General features: G+C 38.3%; 1 protein-coding gene across 2 annotated transcripts in view; it reads right to left on the reverse strand.

Moving 5' to 3' along the window:
• Positions 1-4,753: 4,753 nt before the first annotated feature.
• Positions 4,754-24,350, reverse strand: part of CAMSAP2 (calmodulin regulated spectrin associated protein family member 2) — a 90,779-nt gene continuing 71,182 nt past the window's right edge. For both annotated transcript variants that reach the window (XM_027793361.2, XM_005242018.4), the window contains 9 exons: positions 20,404-20,474; positions 19,839-19,908; positions 16,809-19,017; positions 15,413-15,549; positions 14,627-14,847; positions 13,512-13,584; positions 11,432-11,547; positions 9,569-9,687; positions 4,754-8,074 (listed from right to left, as the gene is read on the reverse strand). In XM_027793361.2, coding sequence (XP_027649162.2) covers positions 7,769-8,074; positions 9,569-9,687; positions 11,432-11,547; positions 13,512-13,584; positions 14,627-14,847; positions 15,413-15,549; positions 16,809-19,017; positions 19,839-19,908; positions 20,404-20,474 — 3,322 coding nt within the window. In that variant the 3' untranslated portion in view covers positions 4,754-7,768. The remainder of the gene's footprint in view (positions 8,075-9,568; positions 9,688-11,431; positions 11,548-13,511; positions 13,585-14,626; positions 14,848-15,412; positions 15,550-16,808; positions 19,018-19,838; positions 19,909-20,403; positions 20,475-24,350) is intronic.

Here is a 24,350-nt window from a genome sequence, read left to right on the forward strand (position 1 = left end):
GATGGTGGCGACCGCCGCCGCGCTGGGGCGGGGTCTGCTTTGTTAGCGCCGGGCTGGGGCTGCCGGGGTTGCAGCCGCCAGCCCCGGCAAGCCGAGACTCCGCGAAGGCTCCGGGCCTGTACCGGGGGAGCGGCGGGCGCCTCCCCGGCGGTCGAGGAACGGCTCTGACGGGGAGGGTCGGTGCCGCGAGGACTACTCGTAGGCGACTTGGTGTCCAACCAGGCGGGGCTGTGCGGCCCCGGCCCTTCCCCGCCTCGCCCGGGGTGCGCTGCCCGCTGTCGCCGGCCCGGGGCTCCCCGTGGCCGGTGCCGCCGCCGCCGCCGGGACGGGCGGAACCCGGCGCGTGCTTCGCAGGGCTCAGGCCTGCGCTGCGCGTCCGCGGCGGGACGATGCGTTTCGGTATAACGTGACTTGTGCCGGTGTTTGTCACCCCGCGGCGCCCCCGCGGTGTGGCTGCTCGCAGGGCCCGCCTCGAGGTGCAGCAGCCCCGTTACAGCGCTGCTGCAGCACTGGCAAACCCCCGCGGGCGCTGCGCAGCGCACGGGCAGGCCTTGTCAGCATGGAGACGGTGACAGTTTTCTGACAAAGGGTGTACCAGAGATCCGATTTTAATTTTTTAATTTTTTTTTTTTTTATTACGCAGGTATGACACGTATCGGAGATTCAGGGAAGGCTGCCAGGGATTTATCCGCGCTATGGTTAGCAATGTGAAGAACCACAGTCAGTCCGAGTCTGCTCGCAGACTGTTCTGCTGCGGGTCAGCTGAAGGGCAGAGCGGAATCACGCTGTTGCCACCTCCTGCTCTCCTTTCCGCAAAGAAATACAGAGAAATGTCCCAACAAGCTGCCCAGCAAGGAGTGCCACTGGGCTGCACGGGAGGGCTCTGCCAGGGATGAGCAAGGAGTGTGGAACTTGATGGTTCCTTCTGCAACACTCAGGTCCTGGCACTGCATCCCAGGAAGCTTGATTTGCTAGTAAAACACCAAATCCTTCCATTTATTTCTAAAGCTATCGCTTGATGCTCAGTTGCCTTTGGAGGCACTGATTAATAGAAAATGTAATTATAGAAATGTAACCGTTTCCCAATACATACAATACAATCGTGATAGAAATCAGAGGGAACCTGGAAAAACAAGATGACTTTAATTGCCTAAACAAATACACTTAGATAAGAAAAGTCCATTTTAAACTCTTTAATCTACAAAACACTAGGTAAACACACATGCTTTTAAATGTAATCTTTGTTTCACAGTGGTGTTACTGTGGTTTACCTCTTTTGTGCAATAGCTTTGTTTTCAGTGGAAGTCCTAAGATCAAATCTGTGACTGTCTCTCTGGAGGGTGAGAGTTTTGGGATGAAAGAAGGGTAAAGCTTCTCCCCAGTTATAGACCCGAAAGGAGGAGTAAATTCTGAATTTAAATACTCTGTTTCCTGCTCAGAATGCCGGGCCTTTCACAAGGAAGTAGAAAATTCCTGTAGTTGGGAAAAAGATTTCAAGAACTGAGTATCCATCCTCAGGAAGAGGTATGAAAGAATACATAGCATTACTTGATGCACCTGCTTTGGAGGGCAGCCGCAGTGCTCTTCAATGTTTGTGAGGATACACAGTAGCATCCTATTGGAAAAGGGCAAGTGGGAGACCCTGTTCTCTGGTTGTTCCTTACCTTTTTGCTCGGGCATAGAAAGATGTTTTTGGGATGGCCTCATCTTGCTTTGAACTCCCTAGTCATTATTGCAAAGAAGGTAACTCCCACGAATAGCCAAGCTGTTGGGTGTGGGTTTCAGAAAGCTTGAAAATCAGGGTTAGTAGAGGAGGAGTTAAGCATTGCCTAGTGACAAGACAGGGCACTACAGTCTATTCTTGGAACGCTTCAGAAAAAATAGTAACTGTGTGACTATTTTACAGGTGTTGCAGCTGGCCACAGCCAACATCAGCAGGGCTACACACATTCTTAGAATTATTCCCCAGTGCTAACTTTGCACAAGCTCTGCCACTGGAGTCCAGCAGCTTGCGCAGAGCATCTTTGTGTTGCTATTATAAAAATGGGCCAGTCCTGATTTTCAGTCATAATAGAGCCATTCAACTTTACATTTGACATTATGTGTGCATGATCTTGTAAAAAGTTGCAAAAAACCTCTCCTCTGTTTAAAATTTTACTTCTGGAAACAGTTTTTACTCATTTCAAGAAAGGATTTCCAGAATGTCTGGTTGCCAGTTCAGCAAAATTCTTGCACAATCTGTAGGGGGATTTTTTAGGTCAGCATCATAGCTCCAGTTTCAGGTAGCTTAAACAAGAAAAATACTGAGCCAAAGTATAATCCGGCTTCAGGTAATTAAAATAATTGAGGCTTGTGGGGCCTTGCCAGGTCTTGTACTGCAGACATTTAGATCATTGATGATGTAGAAAGGATAAGACAGAGCTGTCTTGATGGAAAGCTTCATATTAGCTTTTAGTCTTTCTGCAAAACTCCATTAACAGATGAACAGTGACATAAAAATGCCTATAGATATTACTTTGTACGTCTCCATAAAATTCACATACCATTAACCGAAAACTGAAACGCATCTGAAGTGAAAAAAATTCTTTCAGTATCTGGCTGAACAAATTTGTCAGTGGGTAATGAATTACGCACGCGTAAGTATTTTATACATCCGGTTGTTCATTATGTTGAAGAGTCTGAAGAAAGTTTTTAGTAGCATTTTTCAGTGGAATGCTTAACTCTCACTGTTTTCCATCCTTACTTGAAGTCCTAGTTGTTACTAGCTTTTCTGATCAGAGGCCTCCATCTGTCTGATCTGTCTAGCCTCCATCAGCATTATCCTCGAATGCAGAAATTTGATAAAAAGCCTGGCGTTAAGAACTCCATCTCCCAAAGAGATTGTACCGAGCTCTTAAATGCGTATGTTGTACACTGCTTCCCTGCCTCTTAGGAAGACCAGTAATTTGGGGAATAAAACAGACAAGGATGCTGCTTTTCTTTCTTGCTAGAAGGAAATAAGCTGAAGGAACCTCACTACCAAATGTAACTCTGCTGTGATTGTCTAAATAAAGTGTATTTCTTTTATATCTGTGTGTAAGCAAGTAAGCCTGAAAGTAACTATGCATTTATCTGCATGCACCAGCACACTTCACATCTTTTTTCCTAAATGGAATAGCTTGCTTTTAAAAGCAAATTGCTCATAAATGAACAAAGCTGCTGAGCATGTTGAAAATACTGACTTTTTACCTGCCATCTAGACCTGGAATAAGATTATTTCTGGTTTTGTTTGGATTTTTTTTTCTGGTTCTTTTTAATGTTTTTTATTAATTAGAAAATGTAAAAGCAGATGTAAAGGGCCACAGCTGTCAGGATAGATCTTTACAGCCACAATTCTTCAGACTGCTTATTAAGCTTATTAACTTAGTAACAAGGCAGTAAAGAAATGCTGATTTGCTATTTGAAAAGATACAAATAGTTAAAGGGTTAGCCATTACTAAAGCTGTGTCTTTAGTTATGAAGCTGTTGGAAAAAAAGACATCTGACATCTACACCTAATTAGTACAGCTGGGTTTATGAAACAAAGCTATTTTTTACATCACCTTTGTGTGGTGACTGATCCAAAAGTTTAGGTTCCGAGTGTAACTGAGATGATTATTCTGCAGTTGGCAATACCAGATCTCTGCACTGGATCTTGCAGCAGTGCAAATTCTGTACAACATCAGACATCTGTCAAATTAACCAGGGCGTGATCTGAAGTTTCTCAACTACGGTGTTACTTGCCAAAGAATAGAGAAAATGAAGTCTGTTCTAAAGCCTGTCTGTACAAAGGCTGTTTTTAGATGAAAATTTTGAGCTGTGCACGCCACTGAAAAAATAACTGCTCTGGGTGCAACTGGGTGTTTGTGTTCCAACATAAGTCCTTACTTGTATCGGCCTGTTTGTGATGCCATACAGGGAACCAATTGAGCTGACTGAAAAATAACCAGTTTGAGGGGGAGGAGGGATGGCTATTCATTTCCAGCGCATTAGTTTTCAATTTCAAAAAAAGCTGCCCTTTGAATAGCTCTGAAATTTTGAGATTCCTTATCTGCGTAAGTTAGTCCAACAGTTCCGTCTGCCTGTTGACAGTCTGGTGATGTCATGTCCTCTTTCAGCAAGTGCTTGCTCTTGGTCTGCAACCCAGCAGGATAACACAAAACCCCCCAAAAGGCACAATCTGGACCAGAAAAAAACTGCTAATATACAAATCTGGAGAGGACACCTTATTTTTTGGACATGATTTCTATTTAAGACCACACCACTAACATGTACAAGTTATTTCACTAAAAGTCATATTCTGTTAGCTGTCTTAATGAAGGTAAGACTGGCTGATCCTGACTGAAAACCTTGCCAGCTGAAGCAAGGCCGTTACATGGACCGATAAGTTTCAGTGCTTTTGGAACAATAGAACCTAACCAGAGTACACGAGTTAATCAGTTGACTTGCAGGTATGAAACTCACTTCTGAAGAGAACAGGGTAACACCATGTTGCCCTCAAGAATGAAACGAGGAGCCTAATTCTTCAATAGCCTCCCTCTGGTAACATCAGAAAGCTGAACTATATGTGAAAGTAAGACAAACAAAGGGGAACAAAAGGAGAAATAAAAATGGTACATATTTCCTACAATTTCTATGTTGTGGAAATATGAGAAGAAACAAGATTTAAACATTCATGTGAACTTTTTATAATTTCAGTTTACATTTAGATGTAAGCAAGAAAACAAAAAAATGGTACTTTTGGTGCCATGCTTTTATTTAAATGAAAGGGAAAACTACACTGTACCATGTAAGTAGCAATGACAATATTTTACAGCACAGCATTTGAAAAAAAATATGGAAGCTATGCTCCAGAGAAGTGGACAAGTAAGCACACAATCCACTGTACATTTTTAAACAGTGCCCATTATATCATAATTAAATAGCTGAATTTGGCTTTAAACAGCCAAATAATAAAAACTAACAGTCATACATTAAAAAAAAAAATAAATCAGTAGCTATTATGACTGTTAGACTATGAAATTTTGCTCAAAAAACTAAGACAAGAGTTTGGCAATTCAGTTGTAGCAACAATAATAATACCCCTGATGAAAGCACCAGTGTGTTCTGAAAAGGTCAGTGATAAATACTGGCCTTTATGGAAAGCTTTCTTTCTTCACAACCCCCCCCCCCCCCCCTTCTTTTTTTAAACATGATTCCAACCAAAGATCCACTGTAATTAGAAAATCTGCAGGCTTAAAAAGGAAAAGCATATCTATATCTTTACTTTTCCTGTATTAAGTAAAACTTAATCCTGCAAGCAATGAAATTTTCAACTGCATTATTCACATTCTACTTTTAGACATTGCACAAGTGTTTAACCTGTTGACAAATGTAGATTTCATAATACATTCAGAAATATTTAAAATTACTCAAATAATTCCTGTCGTGAGTTTAAGCTCACTTTGATTAGATCGCTGCATGTGTCTTTATGGTATTGCAAATCTTCAGTTAAATCATAGTACAGATTTTAGAAATAGAAAGCCTCCCATGATAAAACTTCTTTTGAAGTTATTCACCACGTGTATCAGTTAATACCAACCTCCTGGTTTCTTGAATCACTATATATTATACACAGTTTCATATTGTTATTTCAGGATGTTCATACAACGGTATTTGTACGAACTGTCTAACAGGCAGAATGTGCAAACCCTCTTTCCCCTTTTTTAATATTATTTATATCCTATATACACAATATGTATACACTTGAAATATTAGAGTTACATATCCTGGTGATATACATGCAAACAGTAGGAATCAGCTAGCCACAAACAGTTTTAAGCCACATACATATTAAACATGTATTTTAAAGTGTTTTTTCTTTTTTTTTTTTACAGTTTTAACAAATATACATAAATATAAGAACATAAATTACAGTAAAATTGACAGCATTTTTGAGAAACTGTTTATAACCCAGATGCATTGATGCCTAAGGCCTTATAATAATTTAAAAAAAGTCCTGTTCTAAACTGCTTAATGACATCTCATTCCTGTGCATCTTTTATAAGTAAATGAGTACATCATAGTGAGGCATAGTTTCTCTCAAAGCAGTTTAATGAGAGAAATACAAACATAGTTTTAGTCTCCCCATGAAACAGAATGGACTACATACTTAGAGCACAATACTGTCTTATGTTTATGTTAATGTAGTCATCACAACACTGAAACAGAACAGAATCAGAAATCATTCAAGTCTTTTCCTGAGAATGAGATTCCCGCCCCACCCCCCACCCCCCCCCAACAAATCCTCTGGTGTACATTACCAAAATAGCCACAGATTTAGGGGAGGCTTCAAGTCTGTAGTTGTTGTTGTTTTTGTTTTTGTTTTTGTTTCAGAACAGTGCTATGTTAAAAACAAATTGTAAAAGAAACAAACATTGAAACAGAATAGTGATCTATGAAATAATTAAACACTGTTTTGAAATAAAATGCAGCCCTTTATAAATAATACTGAAATATGCCTAGAGTTTGGTTTCGTAAATGGTCATATTAGAAATTTACTGAAATGTCATTTAGGCTTTTTTGACATATGTAATTTAAAATTGCTAAGTGTCACAAGACATCATCTGTTAGATTGTGTCAAGAAAACAATTTACTAAGACACACTGAAAATTCTTATCAGATGTCTATTCCCTAGAAAAGTGATTTAAGTCTGAGCTGGCAGATCCGAGGAAGAACAGACAGTGACCTGGATATAAAATCAATGGGATTAGATACACGACTTCTGAAACATCTGTGACTTAGTGAATTCTGTGATTCTTCTGAATATTTTTAGTGTTCTGTCACGCAAACATCAGGGATCTAGTTCTGAATGTTTCACAAGTTCCTATTCCTTCCTTGGACAAGCAGTACCTGACCATGTGCTTGCGCTCTTCATCTGGAACACTGCAAAATAACGCACATTTGCTTAAACTGTTTCAGAGGTCTACCAAATCTTTTTACTTTGCATTTCAATGGTATTATGAATGCACACATGGTCAGTCATTACATCTCAGACAGTAACTTACTGAAATAGGAACAGTTGCATCATCCAACTACACCCTGTGTTGTTAAATAACTCATTTGAAGGAAGCTTCAAGCAGTTCAAAGGTTTCTCCTTTACTGTTAAGTCTATGAGCAAATCAGTATTATTTAATTGAAAAAGAATTATAAATACTCAGGGGAACAAATCTTGGTTTTCTTACAGCACACAGTAAGGACCTTACAGAACAGACCCATTCAGCTGTTCTTCAGTGACATAAAACTTATTATTTAGTCTTTAAGTACACAAAGTTCAATGGTATTGAGAATATTAAGTAGTATTTCTTTAGTGAAAGAAAAAAATATTTCAAGACAAGCACAAATACAAACATAAGGCAACAGATGTAAAAAAAAAAACCCTTAGTTTGAGTCACTAAAGAGGAACATTCAGTGCTTCAGTGTATCTAATCAAAATACAGAGCAAATATACTCTATATATTGTATTAGCACATACAGATCTCCACACAAGTCAAAACATTTCTGTAATCACTCATAATTATTCACCTAAGCGATACTCTTCTGCACTCTTAAACACTGTGTTTACATTCCAGTTGGACATGATAATAGAACTTGGTGTCCAGTTTTAAATTGTAAGAGTCTTGTTGGCAACTAGAAATCTATTTCCTATAGGCAGTAAAGATGAAGTGCAAGTTTATCATAATTGTCTGAAGCAATTTTTTCCCCCCATCTACTATGCCTTGGTGGGTAAAAGTTTCTTAGGAGTTACTGGTCTCTTTGTTTGCCACAAATGGCTGTGAATGGTAATTGCATCAACACTGGCAGACAAAGTTTTAGCAGGTATGTGGCTAAATTGCTTCCTGTCAGAGTTGTATTTATACAGTCCCTCTATCATTTTCTTTGTGATAGATTTGGGACCTATTCCCGTTAATTTATTGATTTCTTCTGTATCAGGGCAGTATGTATACAGAGATCTGAACTGGCAGCCTGAATCCCGGAACAAGATTAAGAAATTATTGGCATCGGATTTTTCCATTTCCTTTAAAAGAAAGAAAGAAAAAGATTCACAGTATGAATTTTGCAGTAGTAGTTAGAAAACATTCAAAATCATTGGACTATCATTTTGAATTTGGTTCCCACCACAGCTGAGACTTACATCTAACTGTTGACTAAAAAGCATTATTTTCAATTAGAATTCGCTATACTTCACTTACCTGAATTTTCATAAGGCAGCTATCTTTCTCAAGCAAAACCTTATCATGTAGACAATTTCAGGTGTACTTGTTTAGTTCAACCTCAAGGGCAGACATGCTAACAAATTTTTTGTAGACCAAATAAAAATTTTTTGATCCATTTCATCAAGCAGGTCTAATAGTTGCAATTTTGGCAACAGGAAATTTAGATAGGTCTACATGTGCCTGGAAAGACCCTCCAGTGCTAAAATGGGGTTTCAGTCACCCCTAAATCCATTCAAGTTTGGTCAAACCATAAAGCTAGTTGAAGTGTATTAAGCAAGGGTTCTTTATTGGCTGAAATCTTCAGATTCCTATTCCATCCAACACAACTTCTACAGGATGTGTGCCCTGAACATGTACAGCTTCTACCAAGTGACATATACTGCATCCTACAGTTAAGCATGACCTTTTTACAGTTTTCTTTCTTGGGATTTCTGGGGGTTATTATGCTCCCAGTTACTTGAACTGAAAAAGGCTGCCCTGGTTTCTCACTTATTTCCAAAAAGTAGCTGGAAAGGCAGAAGAGGCAGCATCTAGACATGAATGCAGAAAAAATTACAAAGAGAAGGGAAGAAATACTGTCATGACATTTTTTTCACAAAAGAAATTAAATCCAGATACCAAGTACCTCTGTGTTCTTTGACCTATTTAATCTGTCAAATTTGTCACCGTTGGTAAAAGGAACAGTGCCGTTACTCTCAGCGCTCAGGGCCTGTGTTATTCCTTTTGCATGGAAACACACTAGTCCCCGAGTTCTCAACCTTACAATATCTGTGCATCTTCAGAAAGCTTTATACCAGCACAAGAGAAAAGGCTGGAAGGCACCTCTTCTGTAGTACAAAGTCCTGAATTTGCCCTACTGCTTGGAAACTGGAGAAAAGCCTAGGAGGGATGTATTTCAGTTCTTTCTGTTCACGAGAGATCTGTGCTTTAGTTCTAGAGGTCCCAGCTGGAGCAGCTGTATGTCTAAGGTGGATATTTTTCATGTGAGGAAAAGCAAGTTTGTGAGCAAATTATCATATTCTACATATTGAAGTTCCCACATTAAACAAGCAGTAGCTACTAATAAACATGTCTATTAATTCAGCTTCCTGTGCTGCACATACTGTTTCTGCAGTACTAGAGAACCTTTCTGTCACACAGGCAGCAGGTCACAGAAGTTACTCCAGCCTTTCACTAAGAGCTGGCACAACCTCCAAGATTCCTTTTGATACGTGCATTTATACTTCAGTGTCTTCCTAATTTCTGACCATGGTTTGACTCGAGCATTTATGCTTTTAAAGGAAAAATACCCTTACCTCCAGTATCTTTTTCTTTTGACCTTCATTTACTTTTCCAGCCAAGCAGCAATGTGCCAGCGCATTCTGAATTATATACTTATTGGATTTAGCACTGGGTTCTTTGAAGAGCTTTGGTCCTATGGAGGAGGAATTACAAACCAGCTAAGTTAATCAATAAGCCAACAGTTACTTTAATTGCTGTGAAGCACTTCTGGTACGGATCTTTTGCATACATAAATACACAAATCCAGGAATACAACAAAATTAGGCTAGAGATCACAAATTTCACAAACAAGTAAAACGTCATTCTTTCAGCAGCTACTGAATTTACTTACAACTGTGTCTTTCGTTATTAAATCATTATTGCCAGTCTTTGTAAATATATTTTCTCTCAGAGGACCTTTTCTATGAACAACAAAACATCCTGCATTTTCTTACTAATATTTCCGTTGTCCAGGAAGGAGCAAATGCTTTCATTTTCTTCATCTACACCTCTGATTTCAAGGGTGAGAGGTATAACAATGAAGCTGATGCAGTGCTTAGAGTAATCATAGCCTGTCCTCCCTGGAATTCCATAAGTGTTTTACCCAAAAACATGGATAAAAGATCTGGCCTGACACCTGTCAGGTTATTCTGTCTGTAAAAAGACTTGACTCATCTGGTTGAAGGAGATATTTCCTCTGTTTTGATTTCTGAAATAAATATGTACTTATATCAAGACCATTTGAAAAAACCAACATGTAAGTACCAATTCTGAATCTTAGAAAGGAACATAATACACAAGCAATTACCAATTACATTTAAGATTAAATCTCATTTTGTCTGTGCTTTGGGAACAAAAGCTGCATGAAGTCCGACAGAGTGAAGATAACAAAACATGTGAAAAAAGCCTTCTGTTCCATTCCTAGGAACGGTATTTTCCTTCATATAAAAATAAGCTCTACATAATGATCATTAAAAGATGATCTTCAGCACTATAGGTGTTCACGAGAACTCAGCAAGACTACCCAGGCAAAGTCTCACTGTCCCTCCTGTAACGTAATCTGACATGCATCTGGCACAAACTGACACAAACTGAAGTTCATTACTTAATAACAGGCAATTATTTCCTGATTTTCAGAATGAACACTTTGCCTTTCCAGACTGTAGTTATTTCAGCAAAAAGATGACAAGAATATTTTCAGAACAAACATTTGCCAGTACAGACAGAGCTATGCAGGCCCATCAATCAAAACTGATCTCCCTAGAAGTTTATGAAAAACACCTAATGTTATTTTACTCTGATTTACTGAAGTCATATTCAGTGGGCAAAACCAGAGCTTTTATAATCCTGATGATGCAGGATCTTTGCAACATCATGTGCTGTGTATTTGGAGAAAAGGGATGCAAATACCATTATTATTTGATTCCTAATATAATAAAGAGTTAGAAGTCAGATTTTAAAGTTTTTAATAATTAAAAAAAAATTAAATATTTGTTTCCAATTTTTAGAATATTTAAATTCGCATCACTAAGCAGATTTTTCTTCCTGTTGCAATTTGTTTTTTGCAACTCTATTCTAAATTGAGCTTAAATTTCAACTCTTCTTGCCTTGCTAGAGAGACTACTTAAGTGCAGAGCGATCTGTGAGCCCATTTGCTATTCTGAGCCTAAGTGCAATTTATTCTGGTTATCACAACTGCTATTGAGTCAGTACTTTTAATATGGACGTAAAATTTTAACCTTGTATTGTCATTATCTATTTCAAAAGAGGTGAAAAGTAACATTTCTATGAAAGCGTCCTCAAACAAGTTTTAGGAAACCAAGTAAAGATAATTGAACACTTTTCATGCATAGAACCAGTAATGGCCAGGTACTTTTTTGAATATTGTTACCACTGACCTGTGTATTCTGTAGCAGAGGCAACTGAAGAAGTTGTAGATGCGTTTTCCCAATCTTTTTCTCCATTACGACTACCACAGCGACTTGGAGATAAGAATCCTTCCACAGACTCAGACCTAAACATTAATTTTAAAATCTATTAAAAAAAAATGTCAATGTTCAGCAGAGAAGTCTTCTAATATGAAAGGAAGGCAAACTGTATTAAGGTAGAACACAATTATTTGAATTGTAGACTATAAACCTAAATGCATAGTATTTACAGATTAAATTAACGGATAACTGCATTCATGTCCTGTATAAAGTATTTTGAGTTATACAAGAAGTTGGTGTTCAGGTGAGGTGGATGTTCATAAATTTTTGGGCTATGTATGACGGACATAAACCTAATAGATATTCTAGGCTGTGGAGTATTATTACTAAGTGGAAAATTGGATTACTTTTACATTAGCAAACAACGTTATTGCATGCAGCAAACAAACCAGTTCCTGATAGAATGATGAATGTGGAGTAAAAATACAGTTCATTTGTACTTATCATTATAGCAACTGGTAGCGAGAACTGCTGTATTTAAGACAGCAAAACAATTTCCTTCCTAATTTTTGTTTTCACAAGCAGTAACTTGTGATGCTGTAATTCCTCAGGCTGCACTCAAATGTGAATGGTTTTGAATTTAAAGGTCTAAGCAAGACTATCATGTTTTCTTAAATTATTAAAGAGATATTTAAAGCTTTTTTGATTGTGGCTACTGCAAAAAACCAGACAAATTTTCAGCTTGGAATGAAAGCTTTTCCAAGTGAGAAGAAAGGCACTACTAGCAAAGAATAAGGAAAAAAAGTGGTATTTAATAATGTCTATCTGCACCCTAACTTCCAGTAAAATCAGCAATGGAAGAAAATTCAGTTTATAATATACCCTACACCTCTTGTGATTAGCACCTGCATGAAGGAAACCTCAAAGGTATCACTGAAATTCACTCAGCGTGATCATCAGAAGACAATTCTGATGTGAGGAAAAAGGTGCAAGTATAGGTCTGGAAAGATTCTGAAAATTCTTTTGGTAACTCTGTTACTTTCAGCAATCTGTACCAAATTTTATCATATTTTAGAAGTCTCAACCACCTAAATGAAACTCAAAGCCAGGGGAAGATGTGCTGGTTCATTACAAGCACAGTACAGCACTGTACAACTAAAGCTACATAGGTTGGGGTTATCTCCTGTAAAGTCTGTATAGATAAGATACACCAAGTCTTTCTGAATAGCTAATATAGCTGTAAGAAATCCCCATCCCAATTAAAACTGCTCACTTTTAAGAGATGACAAGAGATGTTAGGATACTTGGATCATTTCATTAGTTTCTTACGTAATAACCAGAAAGTCAGTTCTCAAGACATGAAGAAAATTGAAGTCAACTGAAACCAGCTGCAGGCATGTCAGAGTTGATTAGTAATTGTAGCTGGCATGAAACATGACAAGTGATATCATAACATGTAGTAGTCCTTATCAAACCCCTATTCCTGCTTTGCCTTTCTTCCCCATTTCTTTTCTACACAAAAAATAGTATTTCTCCAAATATAATTAGGTAGTTACACAGAAACAATAATTTTCCTCTGAATTATAATAAAGATTTCAGATATAAAAATCAAACATCATCTTTTATTTTAATCCCTTTTTATTTTAAGGTGATTTTTAATGCAGAATAAATTCTGTAGTTTGGAAAAGGCTGAAGTCCTAGTGAACATTTAATACTTCCGTGTATGACTGCTAAGGGGAAAAAAATACAGGAACTTCTCCACACGTTGAGTCTTGAACACAAGGAGGTGGATTAAAGAGGCTGTGTGAATGGTGTTTTGTTTTGACCTCATTTATAGCTGCCCAACTGGTTTACTTGGTAAAATTTGGGAAACAAATTATGATGGCTTTGTTCCCTAATGCCTGACAGGGAAAACTATCAATGCCTCAAATCAGGAAAACTTACGTGTTCTTGGAGTACACAATATATACATGACCTCTTTAGAATTCATGCTAGTTTTACATAGCTGATTATCAAATTTTATTAAGTGAAATTGTTATTTTAGCTTTACCTTGGCGTCCTCTTGCCTGACTGCACACTCTCATTGTCCCCTGTATTCAGCGATGCCAATGAAAGACTAGATACTGAAAAAACATGATAAAGCTGTGAACCTGGATAAAAACAAAGTTAAGGCTCATAAACCTACGCAAGTATAGAGTCTGTTCATTAGATCTAACACCAGCATCAGAAAGTCAGTAAGAGGTTTTATATACGACACTCTTACACCCATATGTTATATACCTGCATGCATATGTGGCACACTTCATCTAAACAGTTGCTGATACCCAGCCATTTGCAGCCAACTGGGATGGTCCCAGCCTAAGTACTGATGTGAAGCATGGACAGGGGAATATTGGCACTACACAAATCAAAGAAAGCAATCAAAGCTAGGTAAGTCTTCATGAAAGAGAGCTTACAAGACTTAATTTAAAGCTTGGGATGGATTACTGGAAGGTGTTAAGGGAATACTTCACTCTGGAAGATGGACCAAGGCAGTTAGAGAAAATGCAGCAGAATAACAAAGCTATATGATGCTGTAACAAAAAGGATGACCGGGCAGTCTTCTAATTGTAAATTAGCAATACTTCTAATCATTACTGCAGTTACGTGGGATCTAAAAGAATGCTAAATTGTTCCACATGATTAGTGCTGCTATGTCAATACTATACATGTAGTAGGTCAGTGAGCAAAATAGAAAACCCCATGAAATGTAAAAGTAACTTTTTAATTTTAATTTTGTCTGTACTAAGCAGGAGTTTAAATACTCTTACCTTATAACCATTTTATTTATCAATCTCTTACCTCTCCACTTTTATTCATTCTTAGCTCTACAGGTGCAAGAAGAGATTAGTGAAGAATACATGGGTGTGTATGGAACTTGCAACACACATTGGTGCCTCCAGTGGGTTTTCATACAGTTAACCTTTTTGTTTCTTGATATATGCATGCACGTATAGCAGGTAAGTGACATTCATCTCAATTTCTGGCAAATTTTGCTTTCTAGTTTGGTCACATGCAGCTTCAATTTAGCACAAGACACTACTAAATGCACGTGCTTGTCAGTACCCAAAAACAAGCTGGTGTTTTAGCATGAACAGACTCTTTTCCCACATGAACATTTGTTACCTGGTGGACCTTTGATTGGCGTCTTAGGTGATTCAATATGATCTCTATGAATTGATTTTGGACGTGGCTTTTTTTGTTTGATTGAGAGGGAACGTGGCTTTATGATGGTATCCATTTCTTCCATAAGCTTTAACTGTTTCCTTCTCATATATTCTTGCTTAATAAATTCTCGCCGTGCTCGTTCATCCTCCTTCTTCTGACGTTCTTCTTCCGTTTTGCGTCTAAAATAATTATCAAATAAATTCAGCAGTAGAAACTTTCCAGAGTAACAGCTTTAGTTAGCCCAGTAAGGCCAACACAAGTGTCAGATTTTTGAAACTTTAGAGTTGTCAGACGTCAGTAAAAGGAACTTGCCTTTTTTTTTTTTCCCCAATGTTCAGACAGTTTCAGCCTTTTGGGATACTGTTACCAGTAAAATCAAAACCATGTTTATTAGCATGACTACTGTAACTGAATGAGCATTGTGCATTTGTGCAGAAAGAAGCCCCAGGTGATACACTCTCCCACAGAATATGAAATGCAGGGCAGGGCAGTGCTCTGAGGAGCTTCACTCAGACTAGCAGAGCTCATATGTTGAGCGTGAGCAACAGACTGATGCCACCTGCTGATTTTGCAGGATCAGCTGACATGTGTCTTCAGCTGGGCTCCTCAGCACATCTGACTCTAGAATTAAATATCTTGGATATTAAGATGCAATTTTTTGACACGTAAGTTACACTTCAAACTAAACCAGACATTTTTACATTCACAGTTATTGATCATTTGGATCAGAACATGTACTTTTACCTTGTCTCTTCCTTCTTATGTTCTAGTTCTGCTTCCAGCTGCTGCTTTCGAAGCAGAGTCTCTCTTTCCCTTCTCAAACGCTTCTCCAATAATGCTGCTCGTTTCATTGCCATATCATTTTCTGCCTTTTGATCATCCTAGCAGCAACAGTATTTGAAGGAAAGGACCCAAAAATATTAAGATCTCTGAATTCAGCAACTGACTTTGGCAAGCCATTAGACACTTAATTCTGTACATTGGGTTACAATATCCTAATATACTTTTGCAGTGTTTGAAGTTTATTTTAAAATATTTTTCTTAAGATTACTAAAAAGTTTTCATAAAAGGATTCCTCCTTTCTCAAGTCAAACATGAAATTCAACACTGATATGAGAAAACTTGCTAAGTGAAATTGTCATGGTTTAACAGCCGGCAACTAAGTACCACGCAGCCCCTCCCCGGTGGGATGGGGAGGAGAATCAGAAAATGGTAAAACTCGTGGGTTGAGATAAGGACAATTTAATAGTGGAAATAAAATAAAAATAACAACAACAACAACTATAATGAAAAGGAGAGAGAAAGACAGGGAAATATATTCCTAGGGAAAAACCCCAAGTGATTTTAGTTTAGAGTCAGAACCCACACTGCATAAACTTCTGTATTCAGCTTTGGAAGACTCTATGTATACAGAGATTAAGGTAATTATCACCAAAACCCGTAACTATGAAAAAGTAATGTCTGCTGATCAAGCCAGGTGTATTGTTAGAACTGAGGAACACTTCCAGACAAGCAAGCACACCTCAGACATATGATACAAGATTCTGGGGTATTCCAAATTCAAAATCTTGATGGCTTTCAGTGTCTAGACCACTCTCCTACAACGTGCGTTACAGTTAAAAGCCTGTCTGAATATAACTCTTTAATAAGACAACAGGGAGTGCTCCCAAATACCAACTTCAAAAGGGAGTCTCCGGAGACTATGCTTCCTCAGCCAGCCATGAGAGGGTAAAAGGCTCTCTAAAGTACAACTCTGAGACAGTCAATGTTTTAAAAATGCAGGCTGCTATGTACTTCAAAACCTTATAGTTAAATCTGGGGGTGGGATGGGGAAGTGGAGGCAAAATGCAAGCATATTTAATTACGATCACCCAAGCTTATGTTAAAAATCAACTCTTCCACAGCTATTAATGGAAAGGGATACTCTGGTATGCTCAGAACTGCAGCATGGTAGAATCTCACCACTCTTGCAATGCCAAATTAATCATCAAGTGCAAAAGATATGCTTGTACATTTAGAGTTGCAGAACCACCTGCTTTGACTTCAATGGAAAATCATCACTGAAATCCATATCTGGATTAAGAAGTTCCCTTTCAAAGGAAGCTTAATAGCAGACATACACTTCCACTAGTTCTCTTACCTTAAAAAAGAATCCACAACACACTTTCTGGTCATCCTCAAATTGTTCTCTATCACTCTCACCTTCATATTTCTCAACAGATACTTCCATTTTTTCTGGTGGCTTCAAATCCGATAGGGAAACTTCAATTAAGTTAGCTGTTTTGGGAGCTGGTGCTGGTAAAATCGGTTGGCTTAGCTGATCTTCATTTGGGGTGACACAGACAGTTTCTGTGATAGGCTGAGATAATACTTCAGAAACATTAGATTCAATAGGCTTAATCTCCTTTTCCTCTAACTTCAGTTCACACTGTTTCGGCAGGTTTGGTCCTTCTTCTTTTACCACCTCTTCTGTAGGCTTGACATCCTTCAAAAGATTTCCCCGTAACTGAGGCTCACCTGTATGTTCACCATCATCTCCAAAGCAAACAAATGATCTAGTCTGAATGGGAACCTGACTTGGAGAAAATCTCCTCAAACGAGGAAGGCTATCCACAGACCGCGGGGCAGTCAAGGTACGATTTAAAGGTGTTATTTTCAGCTCGTTTGGCCTAGGAGTCCTTTGCATTTTAACGTGAAAAGAGGCATTCTTCCTGTTGGAAGACTGTGGAAATTGATGTGTAGAGCGAGGAGATTCCTGTGAGAAAGGTGCAATGGGAGACGAAGTTCCTGTTTGCCTTGTTGAAGACTTCAAGTCCCGAATCTGCTTCTGAGGAGAAGGCTGAGGAGGAGAAATAACCCAAGTCTGTTGCTCTCTCATCTGCATCAACATCTCCTGTTGAAGGGATAGACGCTGCATTTCTTGTTGTAAAAAATGTAGGGAAGAGTTTAGCTTTTCGATAGATTTCGTGTATTCTAAGATATCTCCTTCATTAAAATTTTCTTCTGAGGGGCTTGCTAAATTCCATTGCTTTTCACCATCCATAGGAGTAGCAGTTTTTAACCATTTGCTATGAGAATTTTCAGGGTTTTCTTTTATTACTTCTGAAGTCTTACTAGTTTGTTCATCTGATTTTTGAGTTTCTTTTTCTTTCAACCGATTTCTGTCAGTGAATACCTTCTCGTCTTCAGCTCCTGCTGCTTCTTCTCGGAGAGGTGATACTCCATCACCTTTCTTTTTCACAACGTTAAGAAATGCTGTTCTTCCCATTTTCTGCCGCTGCTTTGTGAATGCAGCTTCAACTTTCTTCTTCTGTGCTTCAATAGCTCGCCTCTTTTCCTCTAGCTTCATCCTCAGGTGTACCATTTCAGAAGCCAGTAACTGGGTAGTGTCTCTCCCTTGAGGAACAGATGCTTCCTCGGGAATATGAGTCCAAGCAACCACATGAGGAATGTTCAGCTCAGAACCTTCTGGTGTGGTTTTCTGAGAACTGCTTCCACTGCTTCTACTGTCTGTGTGATTCAGCTTCCTGAATTTCTGCTCTGCAAAGCTGGTCATTTTAACCCCTGAACTTGAAGAAGCACTGCTGCCTGCCTGTGATTTAGTACTTACTGAGCTGGGACAGGGACTTAATTGATCTCTGTGACTGCTAGCTCGCATGTCATAATCCTGAAGAAATTTAGATGGTTCTTCCATGTCAGAGTCCATGCTTACAGTATAATCTCTCAAAGAAGAATCCTCATCCATTGTTTCTGGAATATCTTCTGAAGGGACATGTATTCCAGTATCTACTTCTGTATTGTCAGTCACAGGACTTAGAGTACCTTTTGTGTCTGTAATTATATCAGGGGTAGACTGATTTGGCTTAATGTTTGAATTCAAGATGCTCATTTCCTGATTGTGAAGAAAGAACCCATTTGTAATCTGGTCTGGTTGAATAACTCTGGGAGATTTTTCAGTGTCATGAATTATCTGCAAAGCCTCTTCAATGCTTGGTGGCTCAATCTGATTGCCAAAATCATCCAGAACTGACCTGTTTTGCAGAGCTCCGTTTGGAAACCTGTAGTGGCTGCTCTCATTGGCATTTTTTTGATTTGTGTTAAGAGATTGATTGGCCTTTATGTCTTTATGAGGTACCATGTCCTTTTCCTCTTCAATATCTTGATTTTCCTCTTCTCCATTTACTGGTTTGAAGGACAGATTTTTTCTAATATGTTTCGGCATGCGGTTGATGTTTAGTGTAAGGCCTTCATTGCTCACAGACCTAGTAAGTCCTCTGTTTGGAGTAGATACTGGAATGCTTTTCTCTTTGTCAAAAGAAATGTCAAATGAAACTCCATGTAATGATGACCTAATAGAGATCAGAATAAAAGAAATAACTGAGCAACTCACGATTAATAATAATCACAGAATCACATTTTGTTTTAAAATTATTTTAAGATTGTAATATTAAAGGCAGTGTTAGGTGTACTGTATTTTGCTTTGCTTTAAATATAATAAAACATACTTTTTTTATATATTTAATGAACAGATAAAAATATCATGAAAAATGCACAATAAAATAGTATATAACAACATTTTACCCAGAGATAACCAATGCTTTTTATTACTTTGGAATAAATTCTGGGCATTTAAGGAATATAAGGGTTGCCATAGTAGATCAGTAGGAAGGTGTGAAAAGAGACACAATTTAAGCTTACCAAATAACCCATCACTATAACTCTTTACCATTTTAATTTTGGTTTACACTCTGAAGTTTAAAAGTTTATGACTGGTCTAACTGAAAAACAAAACATTCACCCTGATCATTCCTACCCTCCACAAAATAATATAAGTTAAAATGCTACTGAGCTCATTAGCCATGTTACTCTTACCACTTTTAGTTGATTGTGATGAGTCAATGTGAACATATTTAATTCCAACAATTCAAATATCTCAAATATACCTCATTTCAATGTAAAAAATGAATGACTTATTTATAGAAGTTTGTTTCCTATTACCAAGTTCTTACTCCATGATACAGTTTTCTTCTTCTTTTTGTACCTTTTCAAGTTGCTTACAAGAACTCTTATTACAGGACTGTGAACATCCAAACTACAATGGAGCATTTACTACTATGTATGAACAATAAACAAACATTTTATAATTAACCTGTAAGCTAAGACTGCTTACCTTTTCTCTTTGGGCCATGTCCCTACATACCCATCTACATAAGACAGCGAAGTGGACCTTCTGATGACTCCTAAATGCAATTAAAATAGAACCCAAGGTAACCGCTTGAAAAATTATTTTAACATCACCTTCTGTTGCTTTAACAAATTAGTTTGCTTCACTACTTAGAACACTGCCATGGCAAAAAAAGTGGTTTTATACTGAGAATACAAGTAGAGCAATTAAATCAATTTCATCCTGAATATACATATTATACCCCTCATCAAAGAATTTACTAGAGTAAAATATACTACAATACACTACAAATACTTGTTGTAAGCCATATTCCACATAATCAAAACAGAAGTAAAATTAAAAAAATATACACACAATGTAAGAGGTACAAACCAAACCTTCCCATTTATACATTTCATAAATTACAGAACTCATTCATTACTTTTTCACGTAAAGCTCTCCCAGTAATTTCTCCGTAAGTAATGTTAGAATAAACATAAGCAAGATAGCAATTTACTCAGAAAACACCACCTTGTCTCACTGCGTCTTCCACCCATTTGTAAATTATTACCTGGAACAGATGAATAAGGCTGCTGGGGCGTATGCAGTTGGTGAGATGGTGTGCAAGTTGGACTTTCCAATCTGTAAAGCAAGAGACATTAACTCAGAAGTAATACATCAAAAGCCACATATCTAAAGGGCAACCAGACTTCACGTGCTGGGCCAACACAAAAACAGATTTATTTTTTGTAACAGGGAAGAAAGCGAGGTGTAATTCTCTTGAAATATTAATTTATTAACTGAAAAGAGAACACAGTTACTACCTTTAAGTGCACCTAATGCAGATAGACCAAAAACTCAAAAAGGTAGTCCTCTTACAGAAACAGCCACAGAGCAGTGTTAGCTTTGTTAACATACTTGTCTCCTGATCTATTTCATTTAAGCGGCGTTATTGAAAGGTTCTCATTTTTAGGTTTGATTTTAGCAAAAAACCCAAACAAAATGAGACAGTTCCTAGTGGCCTCAAAACTGAGAGACTGCAGCTCATATCACGTATTTTTCATGCATATCTCTTCAGTTGCTTAGTCTGAAACGTCTACTTTGTGTCTGGACAGCAATATGCACTAGAAGTGATAAAGGAGATTTTGTGATAGATGAGACTTTATAAACAAAAAATATACTTACTAATACAACAGCAATTAAGAAGATTGCCTCTGTTTCTACTTAGAGCAGATACTTTCTATTGGTTGATAGTGAAGTTCTGTAATAGACTAGCTGTGTTAATCCAGAATAGGATTAATGAAATTCAGTGTTTTGATCTCTTGATCAAGGTGCTTCTTCAGAATCAGAACAAAGACACATGCATTTGTATGTAAAACACTTCTAAAGAAGCCAGACTTCCAAATGACACTGGATTAAATCCTTTCATGTGCTGAATTTTGTTCAGAGTTCAAAAGCACGCTCATAAATTCCCTTTCTTCAATCAGTAATTTTCAAAATATTTGTTCAGTGCTTTTATAGTTTATATACAGTACGCTGTATAAATATTTCTAAATAATATTTGTGGGAAGGATATTCACATCAGTTTAAGAAAAATATTGTTGTTTTACAATCTACAACAGCATCTTTCATAAGTATATATTAAATAATTCAAAATAGGTTCTCAGAAATTCATGATTTTGTGTTAGTAGCACTACACACTAGCTACATGACATCTGTTTTAAATGGCACTTAAGATTTCCGTGAATATTTAAAAATCATAGGTACAATGTCTGTAAGTTATCTTAAAAGAAAAGCATGCTTTCAAAATTTGATCCAGCAGCCTGTGAAATTTTTCTACCACACAGAAAATCTCATTTTCCCTCAAGAAAAGACTGATTTTGCCACCATGACTGTGGTTCCATGGCAACCTCAGACATGCTCCTTGCCACAAGTCCCACTCCCTTCACTGCACTGGATCTGGCTTTCCATCCAATCTTCTGAGTCATTTCAAGAAGATAAGCCAACAGAAAAACAGGCACTTTTTCTGACTGGGTTAGTTTTTTCTGTTTTTGTCACTGAAAGGAAGACATCAGACACTCAAGGGGGCAGGAACACGCAGCTGGGACAGAGAAGGTGGTCAGGATCACAGCCACCTGCAGCCAGGTCTGTTCTGCCAGGGAGCCTGCAGCCTGTGTGTTAGATCCCTACCATCTGAGTTAACTTCTTAGGCTCCTCCTCTGTCCTACAATGCAGTGAAGCGTCATCCAGTTGGATGATGTGTCACAGCACTATCACAACCAGCCAGCTGCAACATGGCTTTTACCATCGCAGGTTAAGTTCAACAAGCAGTTCCCACACCTTGCCCCAGCACAGCCACCGATCCCCCACAGGGATTCACAAGTTCATCTACTGTCTGTGCTGTTTCTTCATCCTCTTCAGGCCAGCCCACCCTGTTTCTTGCCTCTGCTCCATCAGGATTCTTCCTTCTCCGGCTCCTCTTCCAGTCAGCCTCTCCTCATCCCAGCCCCCTGCTTCTCCTGGGGCCTCTCCTTGTCTCTCCTCCCTCTGCTTCTTCCAGGTCTCTCCTCATCCAGTCCTCCTCTTCCACACCCCTTGGAGCTATTTAACTCCCTAGCAGGAATCAGCCACAGCTGCACATCATCCACGTCAGCCAGCGCACCACCCCTGAAGCCAGCCCACAGCTGTATATTATCAATGATAATTAACCTGCCTTCATGCCTCTATAATTCCTCTACAATGATGTACACTGGTTTATAAGAAAAGATATAGCTCTTTCTATTACTCATGGATTGCTCTCATACTCCAAAACAAAACCATATCCATCACTTGCAGAGACACTAGAAAAGTGTTGTGATGAGCTAGCAGAATACGCAATCCACCACCCACAAGGGGTTCACAACGGTTTTTACTATATGTCTCAGCATGTCTCACAAAACACGTTGGTGGCAACGTAGAGACTTGTTAAATTTGGAATGGTAATGGCACTAAGAAACATAAAGCCTTTTGTAAGCGTTTATGAACCGAATTCAGATGCTTATTGTAAAACTACTACTCAATCCTCTTCGGTTTAGAGGCCAAAACCATCTGCACAGACAAAATGTACAAATCTGAAGAAACAGCAGATTAATTTGGATCAAAAAGATACTATGTTACTGACAGAATTTGTCAGAGCAGGGATAAATGTATGGTTAATGGCTTCAGCTGCCAGGATTTTTTTTTCACACAGTCAAGGCTACAGATAAGACTTCTTTTGCGGTGTTGTCCAGTATTCATCTATTAACATTCTTTACAGTTAAAGAAAATCTCCACAGTGATGACTACCGCACAAGAATAAGTATGGCACAGAACTCTGTGTTTCTTTAAGTGTGACTGACATAAGATTTACGATCTTTGTAGAACTTCAAAAAGATAAGTCACTAAAATTTTTGTCACAAAGGGCTCTAAAAAGGGGACATTAGGTTGGAAACCACATACAAATAGTGATTTTTTAGTGCAAACCTTTCTTGGTTCTGTAGGACAGTCACAGCTAAAAGTCCTTTGTTGGACTGCTAGCAGTGGCTTTGCAAAGTGTGAATCACCTTGGCAACCCCTGCTATTGTTTGTTGTTCTCCTGGTTTATATGCTCAGTTTACACTAAAATAACTATTGTCTGCAAGGGAAACACTTCAGATACACACAGGAAAAAGAGATTTGGAATCACAGCATTTAATGATAGTAAAAATTATTACTCCCTGATTAAAGTCAGCATAGGTTCCTAAACGCTAAAAAACCCCTCAACCCCAAAGAAACCCTCAAACAAACCAAACAATCCCCCCACCTCCATGATAACTCCATTCAAAAACAACAGAAAAGGCTGAACAGAATTAGCTGGGTTGGTAACAATTTGCTGAATATCCAATTGAAGTGCTAATTTTATCTTTCTCTGTGTCATTCCAGACACAATCAACAAACCTTTGACCCCAAATGATAAATGTAATGCAATGCTACCCCTTATGCACTTTGTTCAGATCAGATCACTGGAGCGCTTTCTTAATCCTATCAAAAGGAAGATTAAAAAGAAGGCCTAATGTGCAATTTGTGCCTCTTATCATAGAACCATTTCCATTTAGGTTGGAAAAGATCTTTAAGATCATCAAGTCCAACCATTAACCCCAACGCTGCCAAGTCCACCACTAAACCATGTCCCCAAGCACCAAATGTACATGTCTTCCAAACACCTCCAGGAATGGTGACTCCATCACCTCTCTGGGCAGCCTGTTCCAGTGCTTGACCACCCTTTCAGTGAAGAAATTTTTCCTAATATCCAACCTACACCTCCCCTGGTGCAACTGGAGGCCATGTGCTCTTGTCCTGTCATTTGTTACTGGGGAGAAGAGACCCACATTCACCTTGCTACAGCCTGCTATCAGGTAGTTCTAGAGAGTGGCAAGATCTCCCCTGGGAAATGAATCAAATATATGATCAGCTAGAGACCACAAAAGAAACAGGATGTTTTTATATTGCTTCCAAATCTGT

The sequence above is a fragment of the Falco peregrinus genome, chromosome 10 (assembly GCF_023634155.1).
Source record: "Falco peregrinus isolate bFalPer1 chromosome 10, bFalPer1.pri, whole genome shotgun sequence".
Taxonomy (NCBI): Eukaryota; Metazoa; Chordata; class Aves; order Falconiformes; family Falconidae; genus Falco; species Falco peregrinus.